This window comes from Cyprinodon tularosa, unplaced genomic scaffold (assembly GCF_016077235.1).
Source record: "Cyprinodon tularosa strain WSP-4 unplaced genomic scaffold, ASM1607723v1 ctg511, whole genome shotgun sequence".
NCBI lineage: Eukaryota > Metazoa > Chordata > Actinopteri > Cyprinodontiformes > Cyprinodontidae > Cyprinodon > Cyprinodon tularosa.
The window spans coordinates 248,430-264,967 of NW_024039243.1; the positions used below are offsets into that span (position 1 = coordinate 248,430).

At 38.4% G+C, this 16,538-nt stretch overlaps 1 protein-coding gene across 1 annotated transcript in view; it reads right to left on the bottom strand.

Moving 5' to 3' along the window:
• Window positions 1-16,093, bottom strand: part of cwc27 (CWC27 spliceosome associated cyclophilin) — a 72,546-nt gene extending 56,453 nt beyond the window's left edge. Inside the window, exons 1-10 of the mRNA XM_038303505.1 lie at window positions 15,996-16,093; window positions 15,793-15,889; window positions 14,898-15,010; window positions 14,607-14,750; window positions 14,418-14,516; window positions 14,206-14,309; window positions 12,256-12,325; window positions 9,413-9,492; window positions 9,301-9,337; window positions 9,036-9,211 (exon numbers count right to left, since the gene is read on the bottom strand). Of these exons, the coding sequence (XP_038159433.1) occupies window positions 9,036-9,211; window positions 9,301-9,337; window positions 9,413-9,492; window positions 12,256-12,325; window positions 14,206-14,309; window positions 14,418-14,516; window positions 14,607-14,750; window positions 14,898-15,010; window positions 15,793-15,889; window positions 15,996-16,037 (962 nt within the window). The 5' untranslated portion in view covers window positions 16,038-16,093. The remainder of the gene's footprint in view (window positions 1-9,035; window positions 9,212-9,300; window positions 9,338-9,412; window positions 9,493-12,255; window positions 12,326-14,205; window positions 14,310-14,417; window positions 14,517-14,606; window positions 14,751-14,897; window positions 15,011-15,792; window positions 15,890-15,995) is intronic.
• Between the last annotated feature and the right edge of the window lie 445 nt (window positions 16,094-16,538).

Genomic DNA, 16,538 nt, shown 5'->3' on the forward strand with positions numbered 1-16,538 from the left:
ACAAACTTGGATGGTTTACGTCAAGATACAGAGAATTTACTTAGAACTTTCCTCTTTTCTGAATCTTGACATCCTTGTCAAATTTTGGCATAGCTCCCGCCATAAAACACCAGGGCTCTACCTCGGTATGAATGCCAGCACTCCTAGAGAGAATCTTCTACACTCCGTCCATCTTTATGCATTTCAATTAGATGTAAATGATTGAATTTTACTTCAGACCAGACGTCCAATGTGTACTGGCCTTTAGGGCAGTGGCGGCTGGCCAATAGAGGGCGCTAGATGTGCAAGATACATATTGTATCTTTAACGACAAAGTAAGTAAAGACAAAGACAAGTAAAGCGTCATTCCATTTTTCATCGGATTGGTGATGTAATTCCGCCCTAGGGAGCAAAAATCTCTTGTTAAAAGTTGTCCATGCGCAGTAGCTCCTCTGCACCAGAGCTGCACCCTGAGGTGACAGGAAGTATATTTGCTCACCACCTCCCGGTACAGTGCAAACGTTTTTGCGGGGTGATTGACAGAGAGAGAGAAATGGTGCAAGAAACGTCCTTTTCCAGGACCTGGTTTAGCAGGAAGGCTTGGCTAACTGTATGTAGCTTTATTCTGATTTCCCTGCCTCCTTTTTCAAACGTCATGATCCGACCCAGTATGGATAAAGACAGCTAGGACTTATTTAAAGCACTTTTTAGAAAAGGCAAAGAAGCATGAACAATCTGGATGTCACATGGCAAACAATATAATATAGTGTACTTTTTCTAGATTTTTGTTAATTTTCAAATTTGCTTATAAATAAACACATTCTGAGAAAATAGTTTTTTTATATTAAAAAAATATAAAACTCACTAAAAGCTTCTCCATTATTAAACTTTTCTTAGGTTTGTAAAAAAATATTGGACCATGCAAAACATAGAGTTGCCTTCTCAAAGCCTCAGAAGGCCAACATTTATGTACAAAAAGTGAACCTGTTCATGAAATCATGTTTTTTTTTTTTTAAAGTGTTTTTATAATGTTTCTTGTTGTTGTCATTCATATAAATATACTGGTGTGATGACTTTGTATATGTTTGATTGGTTTTTGCAACAATGGACTCTGAACAAGCAAGCTTTCAAGGTCATGAAAGCAATGAATCCATGGAGTTCAACATCTAAATGTTAATGCAAAGGAAAATCAAAATAAAATTGCAATATTGGTTGAACATTAATATAATTTTTCTCAGCCCTAATGCCAATGTTTGCAGATCTCTATTTCTATAGATTGTATAACTTTAATCTTTTCTTAACAGTTGTGCACATTTTGTGTTGATCTATCTTTGCCACCTAAAATTCTGCTAAAAAAACTTTCCATTTTGGGGTTTCGACTCAATGAAATGTGGAAAACTTTGGGGAGAACACCTTTATAAGTCATGGTACCATTGTGTTTTCCTTCTACCCTGATAACTGGACAGCAGTCGGAGTTCGTCCTTGTGAAAAGAGGAGCTGAAAGCCCACAGCGAAGCAGCGGTGGGAGAGCGGCGCTCACCCTGCAACAATGCCCCCTTTGTCCTGGACTAACACTGTACCTACCAGCCTGCTCTTTGATTTCCTGCCAAGACAAACCACTGTGTTGGGTTACAGTTCTTGTGGCAAACAATCTGCGCTTGTGTTTAATATACTACAGTCTGCCTACATTGGGCTGGCTGTCAGTCAGGACATACACACACCGAGTGAGAGCCTGCTCCTTATCCCATTAGTGCTAATGAGAGAAAGGTATGTTCATTGTGCGTGTTGAGGGCTACCTGCTCAGAGGATATAGAGGAGAAATAACTGGAGCGACCCGCAGCATCAAAGAGAGATGAAAGACAAATCACCATCTGTTCCTTTTTCAGACCACTGTCGTCCCACAGACCGTCACCTTCCACTATCACCTTCCTTTCACACTCACACAGCCATGCTGGCTCAGACACACTCGCTGTTTGCTTCAACAGAGAAAGTAATTTGCGTTGCGTGCCAACATTCCTACTTGCAAAAGCAGGTCGACTGATGTTGGTCCAGTGAGCTATAACTGAGGGGTGTGTGTTTTTTTGGCGATGGGGTGTAAAAACGGGACTAAACGTGAAAAAAAGGGGAGGTCAGGAAAGCGGACTTTGGCAGTAAGGATCAGGAAGATAAAAATCTGTTGAGATATCCCCAAATTAGACCCGTTGGGACCAACCCATCTTTACAATTCACTTTAATCGTTTTCTCTTTATAAAAACGCACCAAGTCACCCATCCTACTAAAAATACAAGTTAGGGTCATGAAATCAAGAGCATCATAAACCATGACATCTTCTTTAAGTAATTGTATGACCTTTGATACGCTGACATCATGAAAAGTAAGGGTGCACTGATTGCAGTTTTCTGGCCGATCACCGATCTTTAAAAGCCAGACCCACTGATACCAATTTAATATTTCTAGAACTGATATTTTCCGGGGTTATATGGTCTTTAAAGCTTCTCATATATAAATAACACATTTTGAAAATTGCTGACCACCTAATAAATGAACTAAATACCATATAGTCTTTCATATTTTTGACATTATGAAAACAAAACCAGCACAAAAGGTTAGATTTGTTTCAAACCTTTGGCCAAAATTGGCTGATTTGTTTTTACTAAATCTTAAACTCGGCTGGGGAAAGATTAAGGCCCCGTCCACACGAAGTCAAACCCTGGCCTAAATTCACTAATTTTTCACCAAACCAGCCTCTCATCCATACGAAGCCGGCGTTTCGGGGGTCTGTAAACGATCTTTTTTTTATTAAGCCTTCAGAGTGGGAAGATTTTGAAACGCCGTTTTCGCGTTTCCATCTTTAAGCTCTAACCGCATTTTTTTTTTACATGCATGCGTCATAGCGTCGCCTCTAAACACGCATGCGCGACACAGTATCACAACAACAATGGCGCCGTACTGTGTTGAATGGGTGCTGCTCATGCTACTCACCCTGCTGTCGGGCTTACAACAGAATCTTCCTCTTCTGGAATATCTCCAGGAAGAACAGAGCAATATCGACGACATAGTTCAGCACCTGAATTTGACTGAACCACGAAAATGGACCCGCAGGGCAACCGTGTATAAATATTACTACGCATGCCCAACATTTCGTTGCCTGTTTTCGCCTATTTTTGCTTTGGCACCACAGCGCCACTTACAGGCCTGGCATACATTTTGCAGCATTTTCATGCATTAATGTGGTCGATCACATTTATTTTACATCTCCGTCTTTAAGAAAAAACGTTCTGGAAAATATTAGCGTTTCGTGTTCATTTTGACTTTGTGTGGACGGAGCCTAAATACCATTAAGTGACCTGAGTTACAGCTTTTCTTGAAGTGAAAAATGAAAACGCTGATTTTTTGGCGATTTAAAATGCAAATACAATCTAGAAAATCTGCTTGTGAAAGTCAAACAATCTACAGCATAAAATGCAGCCAATATAACGGTTTCAAAACTCAAAGGGTAAATAATAACAATTAAAATGGAACAGGTAGGCTGTTCTCCTTAACTTATTGATAAACAAAAGCCAAACTAAGCAGGTGCTTACTTTCAATGCTTGTGCATGAGGCAGAGAAATAGGCCTTGGAAAGTGACAAGATGTCATTGAGCTTCCAGTAGGCCAAAAGGTCGATGGGAACTTCAGAAAGGTAGCTCTGTTCTTGCACAGCTGAAGGGCTGGAGAGCAGTTCTCCTTACCTATGTTCTCCCTTAGGATTTCTGCATCTCCTGCTAACAATAGACTGACTACACGTTTTGGGTGCAGGTTCATCAATGTCAGGAGGTCCTACATCTGGATCTTCCTGCAACAATTTTCTCCTTCAAAGGTGTGCATGGCAGTCCTTCGTTTACAACAATTTGGCATCATTCAGTGCTTTGGCGATATTATGAGCGTCATCCCGTAAAACAACGTGAACTCTTGCACAGTCCATGTTCCACTGATCCAACTTCACCTTGAACATGGATGAGAAACTGGCAGCAGTTTGAGACAGTTTTTTAGTTGATCAAAATCAGAGACAATGACACACAAAGTGTGCTCCTGATGTCCAGTCTGCTCTGTAGCTTTGTTTTGGTCTCTGTAACTGCAGAAAATCCCGCTTCACAAAGATAGGATGTTATAGATAGGATGAGTCTTGAACTGAATGAACCTGTGTCAAGAGTAGGGGTGTGGGAAATAATCGCTTTGGCGATCTTTCCCTTCTTAGTATCGATTTAAAAAAAAAAATATGGTTACATAAAACATTGATGGGAAAATGGGCTACCTCTGCACCACCACTCTGGCAGAAAGCGCTGTGGAGCCCTTTAACTGTGCGTGCAGCACCAAATCTGTATTTAAGGCAGTCACAGTGGAAGAAAACCCCAAACAACATGGATAATAATACCTAATCAATATTTTCTGATGAAAATATACAGCACTTGCTGTTTTATCTCATCATTTGATTTTGATAGCTGGGGAAAATATGGCAATATATAGTGATACTGCAATATCTTGATAATATCATATCGTGACCCAAGTATCGCGACATGTATCGAATTGCAACACTCATGCCAATACTCACCTCTAGTCAAGAGGCACAGATGCACCGACTGATGTAATTGGGAGACAATACCGCATTTTTTTTATATTTTTCAAAACAAAACATCACTCAGACTCTGATCGTCGATAAATTATTCTGTGCGGCCCTGTACCAAATGACCGACGGACCGGTACCAGTCCACGGCCCGGTGGTTGGGGACAGCTGGTATAAAGCTTCTGGATAGAGTGGTATAGTGTGTTTGCATCGGCTCCTGGCAGACTGTGGAGTAGGGGTTACGGCAGACGTTCAGAAACAGTACGCCTGTATGAGTTATGAGAACAGCAACTTTTAAACAGAGTGTGCACAAGGAGAAATGGGCTTGTGCATGCTCTCAAATGTGCTTTTTCTTTTAATTGGAGAGGGCGGGACTTTTAAAATAATTCGAGAAAATCCTCAACAATACCTTTAACTCAGAATGTAGCAAAGAACCAACCAAGTAAATACCATCTGAGATTTGTTAAAGCAAAGATGGAGTTGGTTTTTGCGAAAGCTGGAACGTGGGAGTCATCTGGATTCAAACTGAATGATGGCGGTAAACCACCTAACCTTTGCAAGCCGGTTAGTCACGTTTGTGATAAACCAGGCGTAGCTATACAACAAACATCTGCACCTAAAACAAGTTTTCACAGATCTTCTCCATGTTTAATCCACAAACCAAACAGAAAACAGAAACACAATGGTGAGACCTTGAAGACGGTGTAGTTTGTTTCATCTGTAAAGACCTTTAGTGTCATTAAAAATCCAGCATTTCCAAAAAGGTTTCAAGCATTAGATCCCCAGTAGAAATTACCTGGGGAAACATTCCTCACCAACGGTCGTGATGAGGCATCTGCTCTTCCTCATAGTGAATGATTTTGTTGTTAGTTTGTACTTTTTGTTCATGGAACTGGAACTTTCTCTTGTTTTCTCTGAGCTTAATGATTCATATTTTGTGAAGTGAAATTAGGTTTACAGGGAACTCATAACCCCTTTTATTTGAGCTGTGTTCTTGTTGTGTTTTCCATCCTATTGTGTTTTTATTTGTTTGCTTTTTAATTCAACTTTTGTTAACAGAAACAAAAACTCATTTTATTTAGTCGTTCATTTTTTTTTTAAGATATTCAAAATGTCTTCCAGCTCTAGTGGAAAATGTTTTAAAGAAGACGTTTTATCGATCTTTGAGATGGGTGTACTTGTGTTTTATGCTAATTTAATCATTTTAGTTAAAAATGGTCTCCAAGCAAAAACTTTATGTTTATCTCAAGAACTTCTGGGTCAATTTAATGTCCAGCAAAATGACAAAGTGCTTTATGAAAGGTCTAATGATGGAGCAGTGATTTGTAATTTAAGCTTATTCAGCATCATTTAAAACAGCAAACATAATTTGCTGAAGTTCTCATTAAATTTGAGTAAAATCAGTAATAATTACTTAACTTTAAACCAATTCAACAGTTTTAGACCTGAAACCCGCCGGGTATAGAACAATATAAAGTTGTATAGAAACGGCAGAGGGTTTTACTGATTCTAAGGACAAATATGAAAACAGAAATCTATGAATATCTGACCTTCAACCTTTAGGATTAAGTTCTTATTAATGATGTGGTGAAAAAAAAAGAAATACATTGCCCTAAACCAGAGGTCATGGATTAGCAGAGCACGTTCTGAATCCAGACCAACCTGCCCGCTAATCCGGACCCAACCTGATTTAAAACATTTATAAATTACCGCATGTTGTCTGACGACAGTGTCTAATTTCACAGGCTACAGGCTGCATGTGATAGAAATTATCCAATGAGCTGCTGTCAGTCTGGGTTGCTGCTGCTGCTACTTTTAGACACAGCAGGCAAACCTGTGGCAAGCCGGGCGATGAGAAAGAAGGAGAAGATGATGAGAAAAAGAGCAGAGAAAGTGTGGACTGCTGGAAGAACTGTGGTGAACTGGTGAAAGAAAAGTGAAATGGTGCTCAAAGATGACACTGAACATTTAGAGGATGTTTGGCTCAACCTGCTGCTGTGAAGCAGGATTCTCCAATGTGAACAGAATCAAAATAAATATGGATCCAGGCTCAAAATGAGGTCCTTGATATGTGCTTTAGAATGGCTTTGTCTCCATGGAACCAAAAATATCTGCTCAAATCTACTTTACATTGTTTTTTTAAGGTTAAATTGATTCCCAGACAACATCATGGCTGTATCATTAACGGTTTGTCTGTTTCAGGTAGAGAAGCCAAATTGAACTCCTCTCAATCTGAAAAGCGCAGTCGTTCTATAGTTCCTAAACTTCTGATTTGAAGCTTGGAACCAAAAATATCTGCTCAAATCTACTTTATATTGTTAGTTTATATTCATATATTTACATTCATATTTATATTCAGTTAGTTCAAACCCAGGTTTAAGCCTTGCAGGGCAGCATAAAGCCCACTGCTTTCATTAAGACAGAAAAAAGAAAGAAAATAAAAAACAGTCAGTTTAGGTGTTTTATAAAATCAGGAAATTGTCTATATACCAAACTGAGCGAATTTTGTTCTCTAAATTAAAAAATACCACAAAATTTTCTATTATTAAATATATTTTTTGAATGTAAAAATTCAATCTATAACACAATGGAGAAGCACCTCATTTTATTTCACTGGTAAATTCTGTTTAAAGTAACAGATTATAATTAAAAATCTTTACTGGTTGATGATTTTTAATTGGTTACCCCTGATCTAAAGTAGCCTGACGTAGTCCGACTCAATTCTAGTCAGAATATGAGTCTGATACTGCTCCATAGAGCTGTGATTATGGGGCGTGTTTCGAACAAACCAGGAAAAAAAATGCCTCTGCACTCAATTGGATAGACCTACAACCAATAAGAGCAACGGAGTGCGTGACGTATGTTAAGCCACGCATAGTTGTTGTCAACAAAAATCAAAGCGTGCAGTTGCACGCCTAGAATAAGAAGATGAGCCTTGATCGCGTTTCTCTGTTCCTCTTAAAATTAATTTGCTGTCGATATCTTCTAGAACAGACCTAATAGTAGAATCTACTCACCTCAACTCTCCAGCGGCAGCCATTGTTGTTGTCGCCCAAGGGCGCTTTGGTCACGTGGTTGATTACGTTACTGTTGGTCATCTGTCCATCATCGTATAAAGCCCGCCCTGACAATTTGATTGGAATCGCCTGACAGTGGGCTTTAATACTCGCGCTACTATGGAGGAGAGCCAGACCGAACTTCCCGACCTCAAACCTTGTGGGCGGGACTAAGTTCGGAATGGCACCCAGGCTAGATCTAAAGGCTCTACTAGGCTGATTTGTGTACATTTATGCTGATTGGTTTTCAGCATTCAGCAGCCATTCCTCAACAGCTGATTTTCTAAATACTGCAAATCTCTAAGATGTCTAAATTTTGGCCGAGACATTTATCTCTAGCAGCCTTCAAACTTCCTAAAACAGCTGTTTTGGTTCCTGTTTGTTAAATCAAGATGAAACTGATAGAGGTGCACCGATTACAGGTTTCTGGCCGATCACTGATTGTCCATCTTTACAAAAGCCATACATGCCAATTCCGATTTTCACCTATACAGATTTATTTTTTATAACTGACACTGTCAGTTGTTATAAGATCACAAAAAACCATGATATTTCAAACTTATTTTACTTATTTTAATTACCGTGAAACAATAAAAAAATCTTAAATGCAATGCATTGACAGAGGCTGGTTTTTCAGATGTTTACAGAGTTTGATCTGATTGGCGGAAAAGATCGGTTTCACATCATGTATTGGCCGGTCACCAATCACCCAAAATTAAGAAAATCGAGGCCGGCCGATAAATCGTTGCACCCATGAAAAATATTTTGAAATTTTTCCTAATTTCCTTTACAAAACCTTCCTAGTCTACAACCAGTCTATAGTTCATTTGAATTACATATTGCAGCTTTATTTCAACCTATAAAACACATATCCCTTTGTTTATTGTTTGCTGAGAGGAAAAAGAACCCGCCACAAACCTCTGAGTAACCAGGAGGCACAACAAGCTGCTTTCTAGCAGTGATTTCCTGCCACAAAATGACACAAAGTTCAGAATAGTTTTCAGAGGGGCTCGCCCAGAAGCTGTCACATTATTCCTTTAGGAATCCCTTCATGTGGTCGGGGAAATTTCAAGGTAGGGCAAAAAAATCCCAATTTACAGTCAAATCAGATTTTTTTTTAAGTCCTATAACAAAAAACCTCTTCAGTGTTTTTCTATTATTAATGTTCAATACATAAACAATATTTTGGAGAATATCAGAGCAGTCTACAGTCACAGAGGTATAGGGATTCTATTTTAGGGCAATCATTATTTTCATACATTGTCCCACAGCACCACCATCAGGCCATCAGCTTACATTACAAGCTAACTAACAGCTTCATTATCCTGCTTTAATGTTTTGGAGCCTCATCAAAGAGTAGATAAATAACAATAAGAGTGAAAACGCGCTGCTCCGTACCTGCGGCTGGTCTTCTTCTCTCTGTCCTCCTCGCCTTGCTCGTCTGCTTTCTCTCCTCCTTTCTCTTTCTTAAGTTTCTTACTGATGAGTTCTCTCATCTTCTCTCGCTCGTCCGAGTCATATTCCTCGCCGCTGAGTCCTTCCTGGTCCACATCACCTTCTGCCTCGCTGCCTGACTGAGAAGAATCAAAGCAGACCACAGCTGTAAGGGAAAATAATAAAAGGAGACATTGTCCGTCTATGTTTGACATCCTGGACGACTTACATCGGCTGCGTTCCCAGATCTCGCTTTCTTCTTTCCCCTTTTCAAAGTAGGAGAAAGATGGAGTTAAAACTCAGAAAGATCTGAACTCTTATTGACTGTTTAGATCGCGTACTTATCAACAGCTGGAACGGAGCTCAGCCTGGGATCGTCCTTCAGAAGGTCATGGCTGCTTTTGCTTTTTCCCTTTAATGACTGAGGAAACAATAACAAAACAAACACCTTTGATTTTATGAACTGTTGAGCCATTCTTCCACTGACTAAAATATAGTTAGAAATGACAAAGCAGAAACTTAAATAAAAGGATTTCCTTTAATATACGTGCAGCAGGGCTGTTTTCCATCTAACAACCATAAATCATAAATCAATCAGACATCGAGTGAAAATTGTCAGCTTTACTTCACAGTCACATTATATGCCTCTATATAAAAAGAGCAAAAAGCATTTCATCCTGATAAATAGTTGTATACACGAGGCGTTTGCCTTCATGGTGTTCAGACGGTTTGCTTTAAGCCTAAATGGAATTCCAGCTAAGGGCACAATGAGCAGACATAAACGGATGTGCAATGCTGCTTTTACTTTGGTAAAAAGATAAACAGTCTGACTGTGGGTCTGTTCAGATTAACAAACCAGCTGTTGGGGAATCCTGAACCTCAAATCTGATTCTCTGTCTGCTGGCAGTTTGGTACCACATGTGTTTATCTGCCCTTACAGAGTCTGAAAGTTTTAGGGTTCACGTTTTCACAGCATTTTCTCAGCTATAAGTGCAAACAAAGGGGGTAAATGTGTTTTAAAAAACATTTTTTTGCAGCCATTACACTCATTAATAGCCTGTGTTTTGGCTTAGTCTCAGTTTCATTTTGAAAACTTACAGTGTTAACAGCGTTTTTGCTGAAACATGCTAGGAAGAGCCCTGTTTACTCCATGTGCACAGGTTCAGTCTTGTTATTGAAAATATAGACAAAGGGCTTTATTTACTAAAATAACAAAGGATTACATAATCTTTCAGATTTAATATGTTACTAGAATGAGCTACTGGCATAAAAATGGAAGTGGAAAAAAGTCATGTAACGTGACTATGCCCCTTTAATTTATTTCAATTCAAAAATAGCTTATTGATCCTGAAGGGAAATGAAATGTTGTATTTTAAGTTGTTTTTTTTTGTCATTGAGTTTTTGCCAATAACTGTAGGAAAGAAGGATCTCCTGTGGATAATGTAATGACTCTGAGTGGTTATTTGTGGGTTAAAGAGGGAAAGAATAGTTTTTTCTTTATATATCAAATGCTTAGACGTGTTAGGGCCCTGTCACACCTTGCCGATTTAGCCAGCGTATGCCTGACGTCCAAGAATTTCCTAAAAAATTGGCATATGCCGAACTTTTTGATTTTTTATGCTTTGGGTGAAAACATAGAGTATTCATAACGAGTCCAGAACTTATGCCCAACGACAGCCTAACTTATGCATAACGCACGGCAGCATAATGCCTATAAAATGATGCTTGTGTATCATTTAATGTGCACAGAGGCGCCCGGTCTGAATAAAAAGATTGATCTGATGGCTGCTGTTTATCGCCCGCCCAAAAAAAAAAGAATAAAAAAAAAAAATGTCTGTTGGAAGTTTGCTGGTCGTGGTCATGGCCGTAAATGCAGGGAGGATCCATCACACTCAGCTTCTCGCTCACCCTATGATGGGGATGAAGTCTGGAGGAGAACTGATGGTTTCCTCCTATGAACCCCCTTTTATACTAAAATGCTGCCAATACGCCGTTATACAGTAGCTGTAAGTTAGAAACACGTCAGATACGTTGATATGTGTTGGAGAGAAGTTCTTCATAAGTTGTGCATCAGTTATGCACAAGTTACTCATAGGTTTTGGATAAGCCAGACACCACGACTTATGAGTAACTTAAACTTAACGTATGTAAACAATCAGATAACTTACCTGTAACGTATGGCCCAGGCCCACGTATGGCATACATAGACGTACTTGCCGTATGTCGATGTTTGCCAGCTTCAACTTCTACAAAACTGATCCATAACTTATCCAACATATGCCAGCATTTTTACAAGGTTTTTCATACGTCAGGCATATGTTGGTCTAAGTCGTCAGGGTGTGACAGTGGCTTAAAGGGCAGATTAGACTTCTGCAACTGCACACATCAAATGTCTCTTGGGTCTGGTCGCAAACCAGTTTTGCTGCTATGCTTCTTCACCGTCGGTCCGGAATTTCTAGGGACGCACAGCAGTTTCCCATCAAAGCGCAAGGGGCAGCCTATTCGAGAACATGCAAGAACTTTGATGGATTGTACCTCCTCGATTAACCTTTCGTCGTAGTCGTCCACTGTAGTTGTTCCTCGGTTTTTAAAAATGTTGCGACCCGGCACCAAATCGAGAATCTGTGCACTTCCGCTTAAAGTCTGCGCGGGTTTGCGATCGTCCGACACGTAGTCAGAATTTTTTTGAGACAAGACTGATTTGATGGTTGCAGAGGCGTCAGAAGCATATATTGAACACATCAACACAAAGCTTATTCCCTGGATACAATTTTGCTCTTGAGCGTAAGTTATAAAGAAAATAAAATGAAAAATAAAAAGAAAACCTTGAGCATCTAGAAAAAAAAACTTTATTTTATTGTAATAAGATATATAAATATATATATATATATATATATATATATATATATATATATATATATATATATCATTTATGGTCAAAGAAATTATATTTAATGGTTAGATTGAAAGTTTATTGATCTGAGTCTTAAATCCTTAGAAAGAAGCTCAGTAGAAACTCTGCGTGTTTCATATCTGGAAGTGAAGCACAGCTTCCCCTGAACATTAATCTAGCTCTAATCTTTAACGGGTACTTTCTTCTTCTCCTCTAAATGCAATTCCAGGTTTAAAAATGGGTGACTGATGGGCGGTTGGAGCTGGAGAGAAAGTCAGAGCTAATCAGTACCTGGCTAACTTGGGTCACCATCTCCTCATCCTCCTCGGCTTCTTCTCCAAACGATAAAAGATTGAAGTTCCTACAAATATAAAAAATGTTCACTGAATCATCACCATTAAACAAAACTTAAGAGCATAAAGGTGACATTTTTTTCCCAAAGGCACTATAGATAAGTCAGAAGGAAAGAAAAAAAAGAAGAGAAAATCAGCAAGGGAAATTTCACCAAGAGAAAATCCTCAGGGATGGAAGATATATCAGCATTACCATCATTATCAGACAAAGCTGCTCATCTTTAGACAGGTTGATCCAATCACTAAAATAGGGCTGATATAATTAACCAGTGTTTATTTCAATATAGTAGTTGCCTATGTTTCAGGAGGGAAAGGTGACGGCTGTGTTGGGCTTTAGGGATGTCCGATTTCGATATTAAAATAGGAAAAGGATCCAATATTGAATAAATTAATATCAGAATACATCAGCCCTAATCTCGAGTCTCATATCAGCAAGCTACTAAAAAACATTCTGCTTTTGTTTTAAGTTTCTGTAACTCATTGGTTAATAAGACAAGGGTCAGTTGTTCTTATATCTGAGGAAAACTATTCTCTGTTTGAGTTATAAGACTTGATCAATCATTTTCAATCATTTCCCTACAGAATAAGTGATCAAATTATAAATGATTCCTGCAAATGTATCAGAAATGAAAAAGTTGTATCGGTTTGTTTGGTTATCTGACGGTGATACTTATGCAGCAAAGGATTGTGGGTGTTTAGCTGTTGCAGATAAGCAATGCCAGCGTTATCAGCCATTACAGCGGTATTATTATCATTAGAGGTCGATTTGGTCCCAGATTTTCAAATCCCTGCATCTTTAAAATACCTGATCAGACCTGAGTGAGGTTGGCCCCCCCACCCTCTTCAGATCAAACAAAATTAGTGTCAAACGTTTGTGCAGCAAAAATTTTCGTTTGTGCCGCTATCATTTTAAAGATACAAATAAATATTTCTAGAGGTCATCAAAGGTCATCCAGCCCCCCCACCTTCTTCAAATCAGACAAAATGGGTGTTGATTAACTTGGCTCCGTTTGTGCTGTTTTTGCGGCAAAAATTGTCATTTGTGCTGCTTTGGCTTTGAAGATATTAATGGAAAATGTAAAGGTCAACCAGCCCCCCCCCCCCCCACCCCCCCCCCCCCCCCACCCCCACCGTCTTCAAATTAGACAAAATTAGTGTCAAACCTTTGTGCTACGTTTGTGCAGCAAAAGTTTTCGTTTGTGCCACTATCATTTTAAAGATAAAAAGAAATGTTTCTAGAGGTCATCAAAGGTCAACCAGCCCCCCCCCACTTTCTTCAAATTAGACAAAATTGGTGTCAAACATTTGTGCTACGTTTGTGCTGGTTTGTGCAGCAAAAACAGATGTTAACTGACCTTTGATGACCTCTACAAAATATTATTAATATCATTAAAATGACAGCAGTAAAAATGAAAATGTTTGCCATACAAAAATATAAAATGTTAAAATTAATTTTAAATATAAAATAATATAAAATATAATAATAATAATCAAATGCATATTTTAAAATATGTACATTTTTTGTACTGCTTTGAAGAGGGTTGGGGGGCCAACTTCACTCAGGTCCTGATCGGATAGAGATGACCCAAAATGTTTTCATAGTTTAAACCACATAAATACCTGAACTTAACTGCAAAAATGTTCAGGACAGAATATGATATAAGAATGGATCCAAAATAATGGATTCAAACAGACTGCCTTCCATGCAGTTCACAATTTTACACCATGTTTTTGTTAAAACGAGACTGAGACATACAAATAGACATTTTGAAGGTCTATTTATTTAATGTTTGTATGTTTATGATTTATTTATAAAAAAGGGTTTTTTTGCACAGCTACAATGAGCCTGAAAAGAAAAAAAGATGAAGACGGTGTCTTAAACACTCACTTTGTAGCTTTGGACTGAGATTTCTTAGCTTCCTCTTTATCCTTTTCCTTTTTGGATTTTTTGGTTTCCCGAGGTACGATGTCATCGAAAGGAGAATGTAAAACCTGGAAAACATTAGCGACATCAGTGCTGGATTCAACACAAAATTATATATATATATATATATAAATATATATATATATATAAAAAGACACAACGTTTCAAAGACATACCTCAGCTGTTCTTATCTTGTGCGGCTTTAGAGGCCTTTCATTTGCATCGCATTCAACTTCTGCTAACCGGAGCAGATTGTAAATGGTGTCTCCAGTGACCTTCAACAAGAGAACAGAGGGCTAACATGTTAAGAATATCCTGAGTCCCTGTATCGATGTGTGGAGAAAAGGCTATGCTTTATATAATACCTTTCCAAATATCGTATGCTTGTTGTTGAGCTCATCTGCACGCCCCAAAGTGAAGAAAAACTGGCTCCCGTTGTCATGCTGCCCAGCGTTCGCCATGGCGACCAAACCTCTCCGAATGAAGCGCAGCCTGGAGTGGAACTCATCCTAAAGTTTTATGGAAGGTTTTGTAGATGTTCAAGATCAAACATACATTGAGTCAGCTGAATTGTTTGTTTACTCCATAGAAGTTTTGGTTTGCAGATTTCAATACACTTCAGGAATTAAAAACAAAACAAAAAAAAGCCTCCTGACCTTAAACGGGTGGCCATAGATGGACTCTCCTCCCATTCCAGTTCCTGTAGGATCCCCTCCCTGAATAATGAAATCCCTAACCACTCTGTGGAAAATGGTCCCATCGTAGTAACCTAAGGAAAAGAGAACTGCTTTATAAAACAAGGCAACCTCGCTTTTCAATGAAATACTAAAACTAAATAATGTTAGATTAGTAAAAAATGATGTACATAGTATCAATATATACAGTAGTTGTACTTCCTCGTTTTAAACCCTAAACAATAACAACACAACTACTTTATAAAAAAGGCAATTTGCTATTTTTTTAAAATCTTTTATAAATGTATACTGTACACTTAAAGGTTTTTTTCCCCTCTACAAACACATAGTTTGAAAATGAGCAATAAAACCAAAACACAGAGGAAGAAAATATACGGTATGTCAACTTTTGGTCGAAATATTTAACATTTATTTAAAATGACAGCGTATATTCAAATATATATTCTCTTATTGACTTATATTTCACTTAAAAAAAAAACAGGAAAAAAGAACCCTGTCCCGTGACATGTGTTCTGGAAATAAAATAATTCAGCTTTTTGTTTTCTGCAATTTGTTGTATCTCTGCTTCTGTCTCTTTGAACCCCATTCGATCTCAGCAGATGGCCGCTCACACTGAGCCTGGTTCTGCTGGAGGTTTCTTCCTGTTAAAAGGGAGTTTTTCCTCTCCACTGTCACTACAAGCATGCTTAGTATGAGGGATTGCATTCCAGTCAATGAGTGGATGCAATCCACTGGTTTTCCTTAGATTGAAAACTTTAACCAATCTGACTGTATAATCTTGTTGAAATTTAAAGTGCCCTTAGATGAGACGTGTTGTGAATTGGCGCTATATAACTAAACTTATTGACTTGTTTACCTTCCATGCACAGCTGCACAAAGTTCCTGCATGCTTTAGGAGCCTCTTTGGACCACAGCTCGATATCAATCTCCCCGGCTGTGGTCTTCAATAGGACCTAAAAGGCATTCAAATATGAAAAAACGCATTCACATTATCTTCTAATGACTAAATACAGTTATTTCAAAGATATCCCAACATACATAAAAAAGAAAAGCGCCCACCTTTCCATTTGTTGGAGGTTCCTGGATGTAAATGTTGCTCATTTTGACGAGCTACGATTTTTTTTTCTGTAATGTACAACAATCACTTTAGTAAACTTTATCTCTCAGAAGAACTATTAACTAGTAATCTTAACACTGAAGGATGCTTTTCGTAAAAGTGAGAAATATTAAGATTTCCTTTCTACAGCCATGTTGACTAGCGCTGTGTTTATGTGCAAGAACCCGGGTAGCTTCCAAGAAGTATATTCATAATTATTTTTTATTCAGTACATTTAAGACCCTAAACTTGAAAATATATGTAAACACATAATGTTGATTTAAGTACAAGTGTATCCAACCAAAAGAACGCTACACACAGAGAGATATGAAATTAAACTCATTCAAGGACACCCCTCTATGGATGAGGATTGGTTTAACCTGAGTGCTGATGATAACTGGTCCGCGGAAACATCAGTTTCTATTTAGTTCTGGAAGCCTCACGTTGAAGCAGAAAAATGCTTACAGTTGATCATAATTTAAACTAGTACTTCGGTATATATTGGG